The sequence below is a fragment of the Lepus europaeus genome, chromosome 19 (genome assembly GCF_033115175.1).
Source record: "Lepus europaeus isolate LE1 chromosome 19, mLepTim1.pri, whole genome shotgun sequence".
NCBI classification, from domain to species: Eukaryota; Metazoa; Chordata; class Mammalia; order Lagomorpha; family Leporidae; genus Lepus; species Lepus europaeus.
This window is the reverse complement of record NC_084845.1, coordinates 71,959,845-71,981,831: the sequence shown is the minus strand read 5'-3', so window position 1 is coordinate 71,981,831 and position 21,987 is coordinate 71,959,845. Positions and strand designations below refer to the sequence as shown.

The following is a 21,987-nucleotide window of genomic DNA, read 5'->3' as shown; positions in this document are numbered from 1 at the left end:
GACGGCAAGGAGCCCATCCCACAGCACTAGACACAGGAACCCGCCCCCCAGCACTGGACGGCAGGGACCACGCCCCCCAGCACTGGATGGCAGGGACCCTGCCACACAGCACCTGGCCAGCAGGTGATATCCCGCCCCCCAGCACTGGACGGCTGGTGGGCACCTCCAGGCAGGTGGCCAGGCTTCACGTCCAGACCTGCACAACTTCTGGCTTCCTCCTGCTCGGAGGTGTGTGTGTGTGTGTGTTTAATATTTATTTATTTACTTGAATGGCAGAGTTGAGCCGATCCAAAGCCAGGAGCCAGGAGCTTCTTCCAGGTCTCCCACATGGGTGCAGGGGCCCAAGGACCTGGGCCATCCTCCACTGCTTTCCCAGGTCATAGCAGAGAGCTGGATCAGAAGAGGAGCAGCTGGGACTTGAACCTGCGCCCATGTGGGAAGCTGGCGTGCTACGCCACGGCGCCGACCCTGTGTGCTTTTTAAAGGAGCACAGACCTGTGTTCCACTGCCACCCTCACCTGTTCACTGCCTTGGGTGGACTGGCCAGTGCTGGCACAGCTGTGGGAGGGCGTGTGGTGCACTGGCATCTCATAGTGGAGCCTGGGGTCGAGTCCCTGCCCCACTTCCCATCCAGCTTCCTGCCTACGCCCCGGGAGGCAGCAGCTGATAGCCCAAGTCCTTCAGTCCCTGCCACCCACTCGGCAGACCTGGCTCAAGCTGCTGGCTCCCGGCTTCGGCCTGGCAGAGCCCCAGCGACTGAGGCATCTGAAAAATGAACCAGTGGATGGAATATCTTGGTCTGTCTCTCTGTTGCTCTAGCTTACAAATAAATAAAATAAAAAAGAGCTACAGAGAGGGAGCTCTTCCATCCTCTGGTCCCAACGACCAGGAGCGGTTAAGCGGGGCCAGGCTGAAGCCAGGAACCAGCAGCTTCGTCCAGCTCTCCCACGTGGGTGCCGCAGTCAAAGCACTTGGGTCATCTTCCACTGCTTTCTCAGGGAGCCGGACTGGGAGAGGAAGAGCTGGGACATGAGCCAGCGCCCAGGAGATGCCAGCCTCACAGGCAGTGGCTGGGTCCACTGTGCAACGCCAGCCTCCATAAATGGAACTTTAAAAAAAAGTTCAGTAACAACAACAAAAACCCAACACTGAAACAGGTCCCACACACAGCAGCTGTAAGTCACAAGTCTAAACCAGCGAGGTCAATAATAAAAAAATCAACATTCGTCACAGGACGCAGACAAGACCCAGGGCTCCCAGCGCCACACCTGAGGCAGCCAGCTGCCACCCGGCTTCACGGGGAACCAGGAACCAGCAGGGGAGCCCTGAGCAGCACAGCTGCCGCTACAAACAGTAAGAACACCCAGGAACAGGAAACACGAGCACTCGGGAGATCCAAGTGGGAAAGCAGAACCCGATGGAAACATCCAAACTGGACGCGCTCTGCGCGGGACACAGGTCAGGAAGAGGGCTGACCGCAGACCCAAGCAGGAAGCCTGCGGCCAACACACCACAGACCGGCAGGGAGCTGACAGAGGAGCTGAGGCAGGCCAGCCCGGCGTGGCCCCCGCGTGCCAGCCCCCGGTCCACTGGTGCAGCAGCCACAGCTGGCCCCCGCGTGACAGCCAAGCCACCTCTGTGCGCCACAGGCTGCGAGTTCCACCGTGCTGCAACAACCAGCCCCAGCTGGACGTATCCAACGTGGCTGCCCCCGTGTGCCTGTGAGGACCCCAGGTCAGTAGTCACCATGGCTGCCCCCGTGTGCCTGTGAGGACCCCAGGTCAGCACAGTACAGTCACCATGGCTGCCCCCGTGTGCCTGTGAGGACTCCAGGTCAGTACAGTACAGTCACCATGGCTGCCCCCGTGTGCCTGTGAGGACCCCAGGTCATACAGTCACCATGGCTGCCCCCGTGTGCCTGTGAGGACCCCAGGTCAGTAGTCACCATGGCTGCCCCCGTGTGCCTGTGAGGACCCCAGGTCAGTAGTCACCATGGCTGCCCCCGTGTGCCTGTGAGGACCCCAGGTCATACAGTCACCATGGCTGCCCCCGTGTGCCTGTGAGGACCCCAGGTCATACAGTCACCATGGCTGCCCCCGTGTGCCTGTGAGGACCCCAGGTCAGTACAGTACAGTCACCATGGCTGCCCCCGTGTGCCTGTGAGGACCCCAGGTCATACAGTCACCATGGCTGCCCCCGTGTGCCTGTGAGGACCCCAGGTCAGCACAGTACAGTCACCATGGCTGCCCCCGTGTGCCTGTGAGGACCCCAGGTCATACAGTCACCATGGCTGCCCCCGTGTGCCTGTGAGGACCCCAGGTCAGTAGTCACCATGGCTGCCCCCGTGTGCCTGTGAGGACCCCAGGTCAGCACAGTACAGTCACCATGGCTGCCCCCGTGTGCCTGTGAGGACCCCAGGTCATACAGTCACCATGGCTGCCCCCGTGTGCCTGTGAGGACCCCAGGTCAGCACAGTACAGTCACCATGGCTGCCCCCGTGTGCCTGTGAGGACTCCAGGTCATACAGTCACCATGGCTGCCCCCATGTGCCTGTGAGGACCCCAGGTCAGTACAGTACAGTCACCATGGCTGCCCCCGTGTGCCTGTGAGGACCCCAGGTCATACAGTCACCATGGCTGCCCCCGTGTGCCTGTGAGGACCCCAGGTCAGTAGTCACCATGGCTGCCCCCATGTGCCTGTGAGGACCCCAGGTCAGTACAGTACAGTCACCATGGCTGCCCCCGTGTGCCTGTGAGGACCCCAGGTCATACAGTCACCATGGCTGCCCCCGTGTGCCTGTGAGGACCCGAGGTCAGTAGTCACCATGGCTGCCCCCGTGTGCCTGTGAGGACCCCATGTCAGTAGTCTCCATGGCTGCCCCCGTGTGCCTGTGAGGACCCCATGTCAGTAGTCTCCATGGCTGCCCCCGTGTGCCTGTGAGGACCCGAGGTCAGTAGTCACCATGGCTGCCCCCGTGTGCCTGTGAAGACCCCAGGTCAGTAGTCACCATGGCTGCCCCCGTGTGCCTGTGAGGACCCCAGGTCAGCACAGTACAGTCACCATGGCTGCCCCCGTGTGCCTGTGAAGACCCCAGGTCAATACAGTCACCATGGCTGCCCCCGTGTGCCTGTGAGGACCCCAGGTCAGTAGGCTCCATGGTGGCATACCACTACCATCACACACCTGATACCACGACACGCCTGGGATTCCCCAAAGGGCAGGGAAGCAGGTGCTCTTCAGGCCCTCCCCGAACTCTGCCCCTTTCGAGTATTCAATGAAGCCCCGCCCCAGACCCCACCCTGTGCCTGGGGATGGCTTGAGCCTTGCAGGGGCTTCCCTGTGTGCGCTGTGGTCCTTTCTCCAGCGTGCCCAGACTAGTCTCTGGAGCAGGCTCTTCCTCCGCCCCTTTTCCACTGCAGAGCCTACCAAACGTTCAGACAACACCAACCCTCCCACTCGTGTCCTTCCCTGCCCCGCACACGTGTCCAATCCCACCCCACACACATTTCCACCCCCGCCCCGCACACAGGTCCATTCCCTCCACGCACATGTGTCCGTCCCCCGCCCCGCACACAGGTCCATCCCCAACCTGTACACGTGTCCACCCCCACCCTGCACACAGGTCCATCCCCAACCTGTACACGTGTCCACCCCCACCCTGCACACAGCTCCATTCCCCTCCACGCACGTGTGTCCATCCCCCGCCCCGCACACAGGTCCATCCCCAACCTGTACACGTGTCCATCCCCACCCTGCACAGTCCATCCCCAACCTGTACACGTGTCCATCCCCACCCTGCACAGTCCATCCCCAACCTGTACACGTGTCCATCCCCACCCTGCACACGTCCTGGCTCCTGGCTCGGATTATTGTAGCTCTGGCTGTTGTGGCCAATTGGGGAGTGAACCAGTGGATGAAAGACACCCCCCCTCTGTCTCTCTTCTATCTAGAGTGTAACTCTGACTTTCCAATAAATAAATAAAATCTTTAAAAAAGCTTTAAGATATTAAAAAGTTTAAAAAGTAAAAAATTACAGTAAGCAAAGGTTAATTTACTATTAAAGAAAAAGGTTTTTAAAAGAAAATCTAGTTCACCTAAGTGTGCAGTATACAAATCCAGGGCACCCAGGTGTCTTGTGTGCAGGTACAGTGCTCACAGGGGTGTGGTGTGCAGGTGCAGTGCACACAGGGGTGTGGTGTGCAGGTGCAGGGCACACAGGGGTGTGGTGTGCAGGTACAGTGCACACAGGGTGTGGTGTGCAGGTGTAGTGCACACAGGGGTGTGGCTTGCAGGTGGAGGTCACCCAGGGTGTGGTGTGCAGGTGGAGGGCACCCAGGGTGTGGTGTGCAGGTACAGTGCACACAGGGTGTGGCATGCAGGTGCAGGGCACACAGGGGTGTGGTGTGCAGGTGCAGTGCACACAGGGGTGTGGTGTGCAGGTGTAGTGCTCACAGGGTGTGGTGTGCAGGTGGAGGGCACCCAGGGTGTGGCGTGCAGGTACAGTGCACACAGGGTGTGGCATGCAGGTGCAGGGCACACAGGGGTGTGGTGTGCAGGTGCAGTGCACACAGGGGTGTGGTGTGCAGGTGTAGTGCACACAGGGGTGTGGTGTGCAGGTACAGGGCACCCAGGGTATGGTGTGCAGGTACAGTGCACACAGGGTGTGGTGTGCAGGTGCAGGGCACACAGGGTGTGGTGTGCAGGTACAGGGCACCCAGGGTGTGGCGTGCAGGTACAGTGCACACAGGGTGTGGCGTGCAGGTGCAGGGCACACAGGGGTGTGGTGTGCAGGTGCAGTGCACACAGGGGTGTGGTGTGCAGGTGTAGTGCACACAGGGGTGTGGTGTGCAGGTACAGGGCACCCAGGGTATGGTGTGCAGGTACAGTGCACACAGGGTGTGGTGTGCAGGTGCAGGGCACACAGGGTGTGGTGTGCAGGTACAGGGCACACAGGGTGTGGCGTGCAGGTATAGGGCACACAGGGGTGTGGTGTGCAGGTGCAGTGCACACAGGGGTGTGGTGTGCAGGTGTAGTGCACACAGGGGTGTGGTGTGCAGGTACAGGGCACCCAGGGTGTGGTGTGCAGGTACAGGGCACCCAGGGTGTGGTGTGCAGGTGCAGGGCACACAGGGTGTGGTGTGCAGGTACAGGGCACACAGGGTGTGGCGTGCAGGTATAGGGCACACAGGGGTGTGGTGTGCAGGTGCAGGGCACCCAGGGGTGTGGTGTGCAGGTACAGTGCACACAGGGTGTGGCGTGCAGGTACAGTGCATCCAGGGTGTGGCATGCAGGTACAGTGCACACAGGGGTGTGGTGTGCAGGTACAGGGCACACAGGGGTGTGGTATGCAGGTACAGGGCACACAGGGTGTGGTGTGCAGGTGCAGTGCACACAGGGTGTGGCGTGCAGGTGCAGGGCACACAGGGGTGTGGTATGCAGGTACAGGGCACACAGGGTGTGGTGTGCAGGTGCAGTGCACACAGGGTGTGGCGTGCAGGTGCAGGGCACACAGGGGTGTGGTATGCAGGTACAGTGCACACAGGGTGTGGTGTGCAGGTGTAGTGCACACAGGGTGTGGTATGCAGGTACAGTGCACACAGGGTGTGGTGTGCAGGTGTAGTGCACACAGGGGTGTGGTGTGCAGGTACAGTGCACACAGGGTGTGGTGTGCAGGTGTAGTGCACACAGGGTGTGGTGTGCAGGTGTAGTGCACACAGGGGTGTGGTGTGCAGGTGGAGGTCACCCAGGGTGTGGTGTGCAGGTACAGGGCACACAGGGGTGTGGTGTGCAGGTGCAGTGCACACAGGGTGTGGTGTGCAGGTGTAGTGCACACAGGGGTGTGGTGTGCAGGTGCAGTGCACACAGGGTGTGGTGTGCAGGTGCAGTGCACACAGGGTGTGGTGTGCAGGTGTAGTGCACACAGGGTGTGGTGTGCAGGTGTAGTGCACACAGGGGTGTGGTGTGCAGGTACAGTGCACACAGGGTGTGGTGTGCAGGTGTAGTGCACACAGGGGTGTGGCTTGCAGGTGGAGGTCACCCAGGGTGTGGCGTGCAGGTGCAGTGCACACAGGGTGTGGCGTGCAGGTGCAGGGCACACAGGGGTGTGGTATGCAGGTACAGTGCACACAGGGTGTGGTGTGCAGGTGTAGTGCACACAGGGTGTGGTGTGCAGGTGTAGTGCACACAGGGTGTGGTGTGCAGGTGTAGTGCACACAGGGGTGTGGTGTGCAGGTACAGGGCACACAGGGACGTGGTGTGCAGGTGGAGGTCACCCAGGGTGTGGTGTGCAGGTACAGTGCACACAGGGTGTGGTGTGCAGGTGCAGTGCACACAGGGTGTGGTGTGCAGGTGTAGTGCACACAGGGGTGTGGCTTGCAGGTGGAGGTCACCCAGGGTGTGGTGTGCAGGTGGAGGGCACCCAGGGTGTGGTGTGCAGGTACAGTGCACACAGGGGTGTGGTGTGCAGGTACAGTGCACACAGAGGTGTGGTGTGCAGGTGCAGGGCACCCAGGGTGTGGTGTACGAAGCCTAGAGCAGGGTGACATCTTCACACCATGCATCCATAACCAGTCCCCCTCGTTCCACACACAGTCAGAGTCCTGCACAGGAGTAACACTTCTCATCTACCTTTTTTTTTTTTTTTAAATATGTTTATTCTGGGGCCGGCGCTGTGGCGTAGTGGGTAAAGCTGCTGCCTACAGTGCCGGCATCCCAGATGGGTGCTGGTTCAAGACCTGGCTGCTCCACTTCCGATCCAGCTCTCTGCTATGGCCTGAGAAAGCAGATGGCCCGAGTGCTTGGGCCCCTGCACCCACACGGGAGACTTGGAGGAAGCTCCTGGCTTCAGACCAGCCCAGCTCTGCCCATTGTGGCCTTTGGGGAGTGAACCAGCAGGTGGAAGACCTCTCCCTCTGTCAATCTGCCTTTCAAACAAATAAATCTTCAAAAACAAAATGAAACAACAAGATAACCTCAGCCATCAGACCCAGAACGCGATCTATAAACCCCCACGGCTGACGTCACACCTGGACAAAGACCGGATGCTTCACGGCGAGGACACGGACGGGGTCGCCCAGCCTCAGTGCTGCTGTCCCAAGGCGGGAACAGGAATCCCGGCACACAGGCGTGGGAGGAGGACACGACACGACTGTGTGTGATTCCCAGACCTGCCCCAAAGCCCCCAGCTCTGGAGTGAGTTCAATGAGGCCAACACACAGAAACCGGCATGTGAGAAATTCCTCCCAGCAACGAAGAGCTGGAGGTGAAGCCCACACGCCACCTCCACTGAAAAGGACGAGAGGTCGTGTGAGGCACACGCAGAGCCGTGTGGGACACCTGCCGTGCCACGCTGGACGCCCCTCCCAGAGCCGCGGGTTTGCAGGTGCAGAGGCGGCCCACACGGGTGAGACCACGCAGGCACGTCCATGTGGGCTGTCACCAGGTTGTGTTGGAACCACTGGGCAACCACGTGGCACCCACGCACCAGGCGAACCCCAGACGTACAGGTAAAAGCACAGAATGCCCAGGAGAAGCCTGCGCCACCTGGAGCCAGGCAGGAGCCCCCGAGACGCGACAGCTAAAGCTCTGGCATGTGTCCAGCTTCAGCGACCTCGTCCCATGACATACAAGAGGGAACAGCCAGAAACGCAAAGCACACGCGGAACACTGGGTTGTCTCCTACGTAACCTGGCGTGGCAGAGCACAAAGAACTCAGAAGACCAAACCGACTCCGTGAAAAGAATGGGACAGGCAAAAGGAAAACCAGCAACAAAATACACCCAGGAGGCAGGGTGACAGCTCAGGTGGCCGGGTCCTTGCCACCCGCTGGGAGACCTGGATGGAGTTCCGCCCAGGCTGCTGTGGTCATCTGGGGACTGGGTCAGCAGATGGGCACTCTCTGACTCTGCCCTTCAAAGCAAGACCACCAATAGGACAGGCGGGCATAGGTGTAGCTGCTCCAGCCGGCCACAGGGGAGACCCACGCCCGTCAGAGCCACCGCGAACACACATGCGCAAGGCAGCAGTGAGAACTCCAGAGCCCTGGGGAGGAGCTGCCTGGACAGTGTCTCCGCCCCTGCCCGAGCAGCCGGGGGCGACCTCCTCTCCACCCCGGGGAGATGCCCCAACAGGAAATGCTGCCACTGAAGCAGCCGCATCACGATGCCCCAGCTCCCGGTGCCCAGTACTGACCATTAGGGTCACAGGAGCTGCCCTACCTCTGGACTGCGTCCATCCCCGTGCTGGCAGATCCTGAGAATCCTGGCAGGTGGGCCGTGAGCTAATGAGGTGGGCAGGCTCTGCCCGCCCCTGGTGCCCTGAGGGGTCCTGCCCAGCGGGTGACCGACCTTTCCTGCCCCTCCTTCCATGAAGTCAGGCTCCTCTCAGGACCGGTTCTGCGGCTGCAAGTGTGAACCACATGAGCCGTCGAGGGAGCAAGAGTTCTGGCTTGGTGGGCGACGGACGCCCAGCAGATAGCACACCGTGCTCCCATGAGCAGAGCTGGGAGGGGCGTGGCGGTGCGTGTGTCCCTGCCGTGCTCCCGTGAGCAGAGCTGGGAGGGGCGTGGCGGTGCGCGTGTCCCCTGACACGCTCCTTTCCTGCACAGGCCCAGCAGTGGGACCTCAGGGTCACGGGAAGGGTCAGCTGTGAGTTTCTGAGGAACCTCCCTGCCATGGAGGTTGCATCATTTACATTCCTGCTAGGTTCTCAGGGTCCCCTCCTCCACACCTGCACACGCCGTCACCTTGGTCTGTGCAACAACGCTCACCCTTGTTGGCTCCTGCAGCCCAGCAGGCTGGTACCGCCTGGGATGCCTGGGACTGAGTCCCGCCTCGGCTTCCGACCCAGCTCCTGTTAACGTGCACCCAGAGAGGTCCCCGCCACCCAGGTGGGAGAGCCGGATGCAGGGCCTGGACCTTGGCTGCTGTGGACATCTGGGGCGTGAACTAGTGGACGGAATTCGCTCAGCTGTTCTGCCCTTCACATAAATAAAAAGTGATCAGTCCTTAAAGCAGACATTCTAACGGTGGGGGTACCTGTGGTTCCGGTTTACATCTCTCTGACAATTAGTGATATCGGGCAATTTTCCAGCTGCATGTTGGCTTTGGCCCATCTTTAAACAGGGCCGTCGGGCTTCCGGATACGGAGCTGTCTCAGTTCCTACACGCGGCGGATCCTAACTCTTCAGAGGCAGTTTACAAATGTCCTCTCCCTCTGCTGACTGCATCCTTCAGTGTAAAAAGCCTTGTCGGCCGGCGCCGCGGCTCACTAGGCTAATCCTCCGCCTTGCGGCGCCGGCACACCGGGTTCTAGTCCCGGTCGGGGCACCGATCCTGTCCCGGTTGCCCCTCTTCCAGGCCAGCTCTCTGCTGTGGCCCGGGAGTGCAGTGGAGGATGGCCCAAGTGCTTGGGTCCTGCACCCCATGGGAGACCAGGATAAGCACCTGGCTCCTGCCATCGGATCAGCGCGGTGCGCCGGCCGCAGCGCGCTACCGCGGCGGCCATTGGAGGGTGAACCAACGGCAAAAGGAAGACCTTTCTCTCTGTCTCTCTCTCACTATCCACTCTGCCTGTCAAAAAAAAAAAAAAAAAAAAGAAAAAAAGAAAAAAAAATAATAAAAAGCCTTGTCGGCGTGACCAAGTCCCAGTGATCTATTTCTGCTTCTGTTACCTGTGCCTTTGGGGTCTCATTTAAAAAAAATAATTTCAGGCTGGCGCCGTGGCTCACTAGGCTAATCCTCTGCCTGTGGCGATGGCACACCGGGTTCTAGCCCCAGTCGGGGCGCCGGATTCTGTCCCGGTTGCCCCTCTTCCAGGCCAGCTCTCTGCTGTGGCCCGGGAGTGCAGTGGAGGATGGCCCAAGTGCTTGGGCCCTGCACCCCATGGGAGACCAGATTGAGCACCTGGCTCCTGCCTTAGGATCAGTGTGGTGCGCCGGACGCGGCGGCCATTGGAGGGTGAACCAACGGCAAAAAGGAAGACCTTTCTCTCTCTCTCTCTCTCTGTCTCTCACTGTTCACTCTGCCTGTAAAAAGAAAGAAAGAAAGAAAGAAAGAAAGAAAGAAAGAAAGAAAGAAAGAAAGAAAGAAAAAGAAATTAATTTCTAGGGGCCAGTGCTGTGGCGTAGAAAGTTTAGCCACCGCCTGCAGTGCCGGCATCCCACATGGGCGCCAGTTCATATCCCAGCTGCTCCTCTTTCCATCCAGCTCCCTGCTGTGGCCTGAGACAGCAGCAGAAGACGGCCCAAGTGCTTGGGCCCCTGCACCCATGTGGGAGACCAGGAATAAACTGGCTTTGGCCCGGCCCAGACCCGGCCACTGTGGTCATCTGGGGAGTGAGCCAGCGGACAGAAGATCTCACTTTCTCTCTGTGTAACTCTGCCCTTCAAATAAATAAATCTTTAAGAAAACAGAGAAAAACAAACAATCTCGCAGCCCAATGCCAGGGAGCTTCCATGTCTTCTGGTAGGTTCCGTCTCAGGTCTCAGGTCCAGCTCTTGGTCCACTCTGAGTTCCTGGGAGTGGACGTCCGGCTCCTCTGCACGGCGTCCTGAAGGCACCCCTTCCCTGCGTGTCTCAGCCTCTGGTGACAACCGGCTGCTGTGACGTGTGTAGCCCCGCCCCCTCTGCCCCGGCCCGCTGGCCTGCAGGACACGTCACACTAGGCCAGCGCTTGCCGTGCCTCCAGCCCTGCTCTTGCTCAAGGCTGCTGAGGTTCCAGGACTGTGCCGTCACGGTCTGTAGCCCCGCGGGCGGTGAGGACGCTGGACGGCTTCTCTCCCAGCTCCACTGCGCGGCCGGGACACCTGTCTGTTCACCCCGGCCTCTTCCATCAGTGTTGCCGTTGTCCACGCAGCTGTCTCACCTCCCTGACCAGAGCTGCTAAGTATTTGGTGCCGTGAATGGTTCCTTCCTGGGTGTCTTCTTCAGGTAGATACTGCGTGGCGCGTACAAACAGCACGGAAGCCTGCGTGCCGATGTCGCGTCCCACAAATCAAAACTCCATCTGTTTATTAGGTCCACATTTCTTTCTTTTTTGGTGGTGACTTTATGGCTTTCAACAAGGGGTGGGGGGACCTGTTTTCTCCAAGGGCACCTGGGCACCGACAGCAGCACTAGCGTGGGCACACAGGAGCAACCCGTACGGCACTGCCAGCTGAGCGTTTACCGAGTCGGCGTGCGCAGCCTCGGCGGGGCCCCAGCAGACATGCCCACCCCGGTTCACAGATTCCCATCGAAGCCGCTGTCCTTCAACCTTGGTGCCTCCTGCTTCTTCGTCCTGTTTGAGGACTCTGGCACATGCGCAGCAAACACGGGCAGCTCTGCCTCACCCAGAGCCCCCAGGACCTCTGCTGTGTGCTGCCCGGCGGCCCTGCCTCACCCAGAGCCCCCAGGACCTCTGCTGTGTGCTGCCCGGCGGCCCTGCCTCACCCAGAGCCCCCAGGACCTCTGCTGTGTGCTGCCCGGCGGCCCTGCCTCACCCAGAGCCCCCAGGACCTCTGCTGTGTGCTGCCTGGCGGCCCTGCCTCACCCAGAGCCCCCAGGACCTCTGCTGTGTGCTGCCCGGCGGCCCTGCCACATCTCAGCTGTCGGCAGTTTTAACTCTGACGGGGCTGCCCGGCTGCGGGCCGCGTCTTTCTCGGTGACGCAGCTGTCCAGAGTTGGTGACAGTGAGGCCGCATGATTCTTTAAAAACAGAAAAGAAAAGCCAGGACCAGCAATAAACTGCACATTTGGTTTCCTGGATTCCACACTCAGGAGAGAAACCTGAGCCCTGGGTGCCGCCTGGTGCTGGGCACAGCCACCCTAGAGACCTGTGTGGAAAGGGTGCTCTCGGGACCTGGTCACCCCCGCAGGGCTGAGGGGCAAACCCACGGGGCGAGGCTGGGGGGGCGGGTGGTGCCTGGCAGTCCTGGGGAGAGCAGGACCTGAGCCACCACTCGGGGCCCCGAGCAAATCCACCACGGCCGGCGGGGAGGACACAAGCTGTGCGTCTGCCCTGTCCCAGGTGGACGCCGTCACCCGCAGGGACAGCGCTACCGCCCAGCCTAGCCCATCGCCGGGCCTGGCCTCCAGGGCCCTGAGCCTGCTGTGGGTCGGGTGCAGCAGCTGACAGCACACCACAGTGACAGATGGCATCGAGCGGGAGGAGGGCCGCGAGGAGCAGCCTGCTGTGCACGGTGACAGCTTGCGTGTGGACACACAGCGAGATACAGCGAGGGAATAACAACAGAGAAGTGGGTTCACGCCTGGCCCGGCCACCCACACAGCCTGCGCGCTCCAGCTCTGCACGAAGGCCCGGCCAGAGGGCGTGTCCCGTGCAGCTGTGCAGCCACTCATCTGCTGACACACCCACTGTCGCTGCTGCTGTCTGGCTCTCGTCCGAGTGAGCGTTTCGAAAAAATAAAATAAATAAATCAAGACACAAAGCCTGCGGCACTCACAGGGCTCACAGGCGGCACCAGCTGGGCACACGAAAGATATCACAGCAGACGGGCTGCTCGGGGAGGCAGCAGTTAACCCTGCACACGGCAGGGCGGCACAGCCAGAGGGAGCCAGGAAGGCGGGGCGGGGGAGACCGGGAAGATTGGCAGCTCAGTCTCCGGACATCGTGACCGAGATGTGCAGCACCCGGGGCTGCTGGCCGCTGTCGAGGCAGCGAGGCCACAGCAGCGGTGAGAGCCCAGTGTCCGGCACTGCGTCATGGCGCCCTCCCTCCCTCCCCATGCTGGGGCCCCTTCCTGTCAGCTCAGGCAGAACCGTGCTCAGTGTGGGCCGCGTTGAAGGCAGGAGAGGCTCGGGGCCGGCGCCGTGGCTCACATGGCTAGCCCTCCGCCTGCAGCACCAGCCTCTCATGTGGGCACCGGATTCTATCCCGGTTGCCCCTCTTCCAGGCTAGCTCTCTGCTGTGGCCCGGGAGTGCAGTGGAGGATGGCCCAAGTGTTTGGGCCCTGCACCTGCATGGGAGACCAGGAGAGGCACCTGGCTCCTGGCTTCGGATCGGCGCAGCGCCGGCCGCGGCAGCCATTTGGGGAGTGAACCAATGGAAGGAAGTCCTTTTTCTCCGTCTCTCACTGTCTGTAACTCTACCTGTCTAATAAATTTAGAAAAAAAAAAGGAAGGAGAGGCTCAGTGCGCAGCTCGTGTCTGTGCCCACAGAGCACCGAGACCTCCTACAGTGCGTGGCTGGGGACAAGACAGGCTCCCAGGGAACCCAGCGCCCAAACCCAGGCACGCGAGAGGGCTCCCTCCAGCCCAGCAAGGAAGCCAGAGCTGTGTGACACAGGAACAGCGGCTCCTGGCCACTAGAATGTGTCGCCAGCCGCCCAGAGGAGGCTGGGAACCAGCAGCACTCGGCCCAGGAGCACAGACAAGTCTGCCTGGGGGCTAGCACGTGTCACACGCTGAAGTCTCACAGAAACACCGTGACACCGAGCGCACCACGCAGCACACACGGCCGCCCCACTCTCACTGGAACTCAGCAACACCGGCTGCAGGACGCACGCCTGTGGCTCACGTGCAAGACGGCGCAAGGCTGGCTGCAGACGGAGTGGAGCAAAGGCTGAGTGTGAGGGTGCGAGGAGCCGGCACTCAGGAGCGGGACTCCCAGGGGAACGTGCAGCCCATCCCCAGAGGGCGGTGTGCTCCACAGGCTGGGAGCCCGGCCTGCAGCCACGCCCTGCCGTGGGCCCTCGGGCCTGCCGTCGGGCACCTCCCACCAAAACCCCAGCACTGAAACCCATGCTCTCGAGCGCCAACCTCAAGAGCAAGCGCTCAAGGCAGCGAGAGCCTGCTCTCAGAACCCAGCACAGAGGCATCTACACGTACAGGGTGCACACGCGCTGTGCACACTCACACGTGAGCCACAAAGACACGGGGGGCCCTAGCGGTGGGCGTGTGAAGCAGCAGACTGGGCTCGCCGACGTGGTGTGAACAAGGTGATGCGGGCACGGAAGGGCCTGCACCGAGCCCCAGCGAGGCCCCCGGCAGGCCAGCTGCCCCACTCAGCTCACGGCTTCTCACACACCTGCCAGGCACTGGCGAACGGTCCAGCAGTGAGTGAGGGCCTGGCGACCTCTGCCCAGGTGAGTCCCGAGTACTCCCAAGTCCCAGCGCAGCGGCAGACACCAAGTCACAGCCTGGTGGACAAAGGCCACCAGACAGGTTTGTGCATGCTGCCCGAGCAGCGTGGCCTGAGCCACGGTTATGTGAGGGGCCCCTGAGCTCAGGATGCTGCGGGGGGGGGGGGGGGACCCCCCTGTCCAGCTGGGATCAAGACAAGCAGTGAGAGCTGGGTGCTCTTCCCCCACATGCCCCACCACACCCTGCCGGCCCAGGCTCCCAGCCGCACCTCAGCACAGCCAGGAGATGGCAGACGCCCAGGGCAGCCTGGACACTGCAGGCAGCCCCGGATGTGAGGCAATGGCCATGAGCTGCGCACACCCCAGCAGAAACGTCCCTGACCCCTTGACAGGTGGGAATGTTCTAGAACATGCTGCCGCCGGACCAAAGTGCCCTTGAGCTTAACACTTAAAGTCCTTGTGCACCGGCAGGGTCAGGCCAGAGTGTGCTCAGTGCCACGTGTCCCCCGGGCTCAGGGGGCTGCTGCTTCAGTGTCTCGGGAGGAGTCCCTGAGGACATCACAGGATGTGCGGGCAGGCGGGGCAGCCACGCCAGGTGCCAGTTCACGGGAGAGCGTTCCCCACCCCCTCCTCTGGCAGCAGTGCCATGTCCAGCAGCACAGGTGCCGTGGGACCAGGAAGACCCCTGGGGCGGCAGGAGGACTCCAGGTGGTAGCCAGCATGGCCACTGGCCTGAGAGAAAGCCACTTCCTATCAGCACAGCTCCTTCCAGGAAGTCCTGGACGCTGTCAGAGCCTCATGCGAACGCAATGATCTGACAAGTTTATCTCGGAAGTTCATGCACACAAGGGGTCTTCAAAAAGCTCAATGAAAACAGACAAAAAACTCCAAGGACTTCAACTTTTACACCAAAATAAACCGACCTTTTAACTCCTCTTTGCGTGAACCTGTTCAAGTCCCCTCGCAAGGTCTGACACCGGATCGCTACCCCTGCCGACGGCTCGGCTGACCAGCCCTGCACACCTGAGCCAGCCCGGCCCAGAAGGAGGCCAGGGCCCCGCCAGGGGCTCCAAGTGGGCTCACTGCCCTGGGCTTCTCCTTCGCCAAGGCTGCGTGACCCACTTCAGGAAGACACTCCCACGGATGGAGTGTGGAGCCAGGAGACCGCTGGCCTGACTCCTCCTGTCCCGTCCTGGGGGCAGACAGACAGGACACAGGGCAGAGGAAGGCGCACACACTGTGCCCACGTGTCCCACAGTCCTACCTGGGTGTCCCTCTCGTCCCCCTCCGCGTGGATGGTGTAGGGGCAGCCCTCCTGCGGGCGCTCGGAGACGATGCGCACCTCTACGCCGGGCAGCGGGGTTCCCACAGAACCTGCAGGACAAGCACAAGAGCTGAGGCATGGAGGACAGAGCAGAGCTGGCCTTGGCGCCAGCGTCCTGAGGAGGCGCCTGCTGCTCCACTTCGAGAGGCTGACCCGAGGACCCCCAGTGAGGACGCCGCCGTCCCCGGTGTGGGTGGTGAGTGTGCAGGGCGGGAAGGCGCCGACGCCCCTGCTCTGCACGGGGTCCCTCACCCACGTCAGGACACCTCTGTCGAAAGGACAAGGCTGCAGTGTGGAGCTGGACACCACTGAGCCTGGCGAGGCTGCCCGCGCACCTCCTGGAGCGGCTATGTGAGCAGGGCTCAGGACTGGAGCGGGATGGCGTCACCGCCCCACCAAGCACAGCCAGAGCCGGCACCTGCTCCCCCTCCTGCGCAGCACCAAGCCCTCTGCGAAGACGGCAGCTCGGCCACACCGTCAGGCTTGGAGCGCAAGGGGACATGGGGCCCGTGGGGGCCTGTGGACCTGCTGGGGCCACGCACTGCCACACCCCAGCTCTTCAGCGCGGCACCGGGACCTGCACCGACGCAGATGGCGGCCAGCCCTCTCAGGCCGACAGGGACTGTGCAGCGGGCAGCAGCGGGAGACGTGACCCTGTCGCTCTTCAGGGAGTCCAGCAGCACTGCCCAGGCAACCTGAACTGGGCTCTGGCCTCTGTGCTGGCGCCTGGGCCCCAGAGGAGGGACACAGGCCGGGAGGCCCAGGAGCCCGCCACCTCCCTGACTCTCTCAGCCCCTGCTCAGGAAGGCCAGCGCAGACGCTGCCCACCGGCTGGTCCTGCCTGGCACACGCCATCCGCTTCCAGAGAGCCTCAGGCTCTGCACTCAGGCGGACACAGGGGCCGGAGGGACCTGGCTCCCAGGCTGGGGGCCTGAGCAGGGAGGAGACCAGGCCTGACTGCAAGCCCAGACCCCTCAGCTGGACACAAACCCACGGGGCGCCGGGGCTGTGGGGCAGCGGCTCATCCCACACGAGCGCCGGCTGCTCCACACCAATCCAGCTCCCCGTTAATGCACCTGGGAAAGCGGTGGAGGATGGCCCAAGAGCTTGGGCCCTGCACCCACAGGGAGACCCAGAAACAGCCCTGGCTCCTGGATTTGGCTGCTGGGAAGGCCCGGGGAGTGAGTCAGCAGGCGGAAGATCTCGCCTCTAACTCCACCTTTCAACCAAGTGAACAACGAAGACTGATCTCGGTCTGAAACACGAAGCTTCTACAACCAAACAGCAGAAAACCTGAGACCTTGGGCCATGCACAAGCTTTTAAACCATGACACCAAAAGGACATCACAGACGAGCACATGGTCCATGGGGCCAAAGCAAGGGCTCGGGGCAGAGCCGCAGGCGGGGGAAGTGCTGGCTGCTCCGCTTATCTCAGACAGGGAACTTGTCCCTCGAGCCCCTTTTAACGACTGCTTATTTTTACTGATTTGAAAGGCTGGGTGACAGAGCGCTATTCACTTTCCAGCTCATTCCCCGATGGCCTAGAATAGCCATGGCTGGGCCAAGCCAGGCCAAAGGCAGTGGGCAAGAACTCCGTCCAGGTCTCCCACATGGTGGCAAGGACCCAAGCACTGATCCTCACTGCTGTCTTCCCAGGTGCACATCAGGAGGAAGCTGGATCAGCAGTGGAGGCGGGCTTGGAGCCACAAACCCAAGACACTGTGTGCGCCACATGGGACGTGGCGTCTCAGCTCCCACACCCTCGTATGGGACACGGCAATGATGTGGCGTCTCAGACTCCAATGTGGGACGTGGGGACCACGTGGCGTCTCAGACCCCAATATGGGACGTGGGGACCACGTGGCGTCTCAGCCCCCAATATGGGACGTGGGGACCACGTGGCACCTCAGCCCTCTTACCCCTGTATGGGTCATAGGTGACCACGTGGTGTCTCAGCCCCTGTATGGGACATGGGGACCACGTGGTGTCTCAGCCCCTGTATGGGTCATAGGTGACCACGTGGTGTCTCAGCCCCTGTATGGGACGTGGGGACCACGTGGTGTCTCAGCCCCTGTATGGGACGTAGGGACCACGTGGTGTCTCAGCCCCTGTATGGGTCATAGATGACCACGTGGTGTCTCAGCCCCTGTATGGGACGTGGGGACCACGTGGCGTCTCAGACCCCAATATGGGACGTGGGGACCACGTGGCGTCTCAGCCCCCAATATGGGACGTGGGGACCACGTGGCACCTCAGCCCTCTTACCCCTGTATGGGTCATAGGTGACCACGTGGTGTCTCAGCCCCTGTATGGGACGTGGGGACCACGTGGTGTCTCAGCCCCTGTATGGGTCATAGATGACCACGTGGTGTCTCAGCCCCTGTATGGGACGTGGGGACCACGTGGCGTCTCAGCCCCCAATATGGGACGTGGGGACCACGTGGCACCTCAGCCCTCTTACCCCTGTATGGGACGTGGGGACCACGTGGCACCTCAGCCCTCTTACCCCTGTATGGGTCATAGGTGACCACGTGGTGTCTCAGCCCCTGTATGGGACGTGGGGACCACGTGGTGTCTCAGCCCCTGTATGGGACGTGGGGACCACGTGGTGTCTCAGCCCCTGTATGGGTCATAGATGACCACGTGGTGTCTCAGCCCCTGTATGGGACGTGGGGACCACGTGGCGTCTCAGCCCCCAATATGGGACGTGGGGACCACGTGGCACCTCAGCCCTCTTACCCCTGTATGGGTCATAGGTGACCACGTGGTGTCTCAGCCCCTGTATGGGACGTGGGGACCACGTGGTGTCTCAGCCCCTGTATGGGACGTGGGGACCACGTGGTGTCTCAGCCCCTGTATGGGACGTGGGGACCACGTGGTGTCTCAGCCCCTGTATGGGTCACAGATGACCACATGGTGTCTCAGCCCCTGTATGGGACGTGGGGACCACGTGGTGTCTCAGCCCCTGTATGGGTCACAGGTGACCACATGGTGTCTCAGCCCCTGTATGGGACGTGGGGACCACGTGGTGTCTCCAACCCCTGTATGGGACGTGGGGACCACATGTGTCTCAGCCACTACTCCTAGATGCTCCACCCATTCATTTGCAAGGCAGAAGCACCAGAGGGGCAGAATGCTGATACAGGACTTTGGTCCAGAATTGAAAAAAACTCCAAGCTCCAATAAAACCAGTGCCCTGCCCCAACTCTGAAAGCGGGCAGAAGTTTGGGTAGACTTCAACCAGGAGGGCTCACGAACGCGGGAAACATGGTGCAGACGCTCGGGCCACCGTGGAGCCAAGACAGAGGAAGCCCCGCTCGCCTACGCCCTGCAGTATGACCTGACAAGGGCAGCCCGTCCTGGGCCCTGGACAGGGCAGCCACCACATCTCGCACAGCTGCTGGGACAGCCCAGCAACCCCACAAACCCACATACAGATGTGCACAGCCTCTCCCGCAGCGTGACTGCCCCAGACCGGAAGTGACCACATTCCCACCACTGCAGGCTCAAGAGCAGTGGCACAGCCACCTGCACACGTGGCACAAGCACGCTAAGCAGCCAACGCCACCCACACACGCCCCGCATGCTAGGCTGTGGACATCACCTGCACACGTGGCACAAGCATGCTAAGCAGCCGACGCCACCCACACACACCCCACATGCTAGGCTGTGGACATCACCTGCACACGTGGCACAAGCATGCTAAGCAGCCGACGCCACCCGCACACGCCCCGCATGCTAGGCTGTGGACATCACCTGCACACGTGGCACAAGCACGCTAAGCAGCCGACGCCACCCGCACACACCCCACATGCTAGGCTGTGGACATCACCTGCACACGTGGCACAAGCACACTAAGCAGCCGACGCCACCCGCACACGCCATGCATGCTAGGCTGTGGACATCACCTGCACACGAGACTCAAGCACGCTAGGCGGCAGACGCCACCCGCACACGCCCTGCACGCTAAGCGCAGACCCCCCCGCCCAGCCCTGCAGGATTCATCTCTGAGACCTCCAGGGAGAGCAACACCACAACTGGAGAAAACATGAGAGGGGCCAGCGTCCTGGGGGCAAAGCATCCATGAGGCCAAGCCAGCACGGAGGGGCCTCACGCCAGGAATGTCCACCCCAGCGGGGAAGAGGCGCACACCCGGGCCCCTCTCCTGCCGAAGGCACCCATGGAGGCCGAATGGATTTGGGGTGGGTGGCATGGCCAGCACAGGCTCCTGGGCTCAGGGCGCTTGGTTCTTCCTGGCACCTCCTTGGGCGAAGGAAGGGCCTGAGAGAAGAGTGGCCTCTACCCTGCCTGGCACCCGGGAGAGAGGGACAGGCCTCGGCCAACCCAAGCCGCGAAGGTGCCCGGGTCCGGGACCCAGTGTGGGCAGAGACCGCAGCGCGTACCTGGCAGGCGACGGTCAGCCGCCAGCGGGTTGGACAGGGCCATGCCGATCTCGGTCATGCCGTAGCGCTCCAGCAGGGTGTGGCCCGTGATGCTCCTCCACTTCTCCAGCAGGGGCACAGGCAGGGCGGCCGAGCCCGACACCATCAGCCTGCGGCACAAGCACAGGGTTGACCGCAGGGCGAGGGGGCCTCAGCGCGTGCCGGGTCTGCGGGCGCTGGATCTTCAGGTCACCCCAGAAACAGCACTTTGGGCTAAAACTTTTTCTTTTTTTAAATTTTCTTCTTTATTTGAAAGGTAGAATTAGAGAAAGACAAAGAGAGAGAGGTCTTCCATCCTCTGGTTCACTCCTCAAATGGCCGCAATGGCTGGGGCTGGGCCAGAATGAAGCCAGGAGCCGGGAGCTTCTGGGTCTCCCCCGTGGGTGCAGGGGCCCAAGGACCTGGGCCGTCCTCCACTGCTTCCCCAAGTGCATCAGCAGGGAGCTGGAGTGCACGTGGAGCAGCCAGAACTTGAACCAGTGTCCACATAGGATGCCAGCTCTGCCAACAGTGGCTTAACCTGCTGTGCCACAGCACTGGCCCAATTTTGCTTTTTGAAAAGAATCTACTGGCACATTTTAGGTCCTCAAAAGGAACATTTCATCAAGAACAAAGGCTGGGGCCGGCACTGTGGTACAGCAGGTGAAGCCTGCAGTGCCGGCATCCCATATGGGCGCAGGTTCGAGTCCCGGCTGCTCCACTTCCAATCCAGCTCTCTGCTGTGGTCCGGGAGGGCAGTGGAGGATGGCCCAAGTCCTTGGGCCCCTGCACCCGCAAGGGAGACCAGGAGAAGCTCCTGGTTTTCGACTGGCCCAGCTGTGGCCGTTGGGGCCATTGGGGGAGTAAACCAGCAGATGGAAGACCTCTCTCTGCCTCTTCTTGTCTATAACTCTGCCTTTTAAAAAAATAAATAAATCTTTAAAAGAACAAAAAAATCCAGCGGTTTCCAGGGGCTCTGGAGGGCTCCTCACAAGTGACCAAAATGCCAATCCCAGCCCTGAGGACAATGGGGACGCTGCAATGACAACAGAGTGTGGCGAGACACAGCCACGACTGCAGGAGCAGGGGCTCCGAGACCACCCGGCTCCCAGCTGGCAGCAGGGACAGTCCCACCTGCGTGACACTGAGGAGTCCTCTGCTGTCTTCCCCAGACTCTCTGGAGCAGCAGGTGCGTGGGGTGGGAGCCTCTGTGAGGGCTCGGCTCAGCAGTACAGGCTGCCAGGGCATGTAGCCCACAGCATGCAGCCCACGGCGTGCAATCCACAGTGTACAGCCCACGGCATGCAGCCCACAGCATGCAACACAGTGTACAGCCCACGGCGTGTAGCCCATGGTATACAGCCCACAGCATGCAGCCCACGGCGTGCAATCCACAGTGTACAGCCCACGGCACGTAGCCCATGGTGTACAGCCCACAGCATGCAGCCCACGGCGTGCAGCCCCCAGGGCTCTGCCCACGGTCGGCACTGCCACATCTCCTTCCCTTCTTTCCCCGTTCCCTGACCTTCTCACACGTGGCTCTTGAGCTAGAACTGCTGCTGACCCTGTGCCACAGGCATGGCCTGCCACAGACCCCTCCCCCAGCCTCCCCAAGAAGAGCCTGGACCCGTCTTCAAGAAGGGCTGGGCTCAGGTGAGTGAGTGTCAGTGTCGGAAGTGAGGGCTCATGTCGTCACAGCATCCCCCAGGAGGAGAAGGGGGTGAGGAAGCTAGAAGGAAGAGGCGAGGGGTGAGGAGGGAGGAGGCAGGGGGAGGGAGAGGAGAGGGCTGGGAGGGAGGTGGGGGATCAGGAGGCCAGGAGGGAAGGGAGAAGGCTGGGAAGGAGGAGGCAGGGGGAGTGAGAGAAGAGGGCTAGGAGGGAGGAGGGGGGATCAGGAGGGAAGAAGCTGGGGGGAGGGGAGAGGGCTGGGAGGGAGGAGGCAGGGGGAGGGAGAGGAGAGGGCTGGGAGGATCATGAGGGCAGGGGAGGGGAGAAGCCCTAGTCTGGCAGGCTAGAGCGGGGCGAGAGGCACAGACAGGTGCCCAGAGCAGACGGAGCAAGGGGCGCTCGCTGCCCTCCCCTCGTCCGTCAGACTCCGCCACGGGACAGGACAGAGCGGCCAGGAGATGGCGGCCGCAGATGCGTCCTTCCAAGCAGCGGCA

General features: G+C 61.6%; 1 protein-coding gene across 4 annotated transcripts in view; it reads right to left on the bottom strand.

Annotated features, from left to right (window-relative positions):
- ACSF3 (acyl-CoA synthetase family member 3) overlaps positions 1 to 21,987 on the bottom strand; it is a 58,648-nt gene that overhangs the window by 17,950 nt on the left and 18,711 nt on the right. For all 4 annotated transcript variants that reach the window (XM_062176807.1, XM_062176808.1, XM_062176806.1 and 1 more), the window contains exons 5-6: positions 19,808 to 19,956; positions 15,345 to 15,454 (exon numbers count right to left, since the gene is read on the bottom strand). In XM_062176807.1, the coding sequence (XP_062032791.1) occupies positions 15,345 to 15,454; positions 19,808 to 19,956 (259 nt within the window). The remainder of the gene's footprint in view (positions 1 to 15,344; positions 15,455 to 19,807; positions 19,957 to 21,987) is intronic.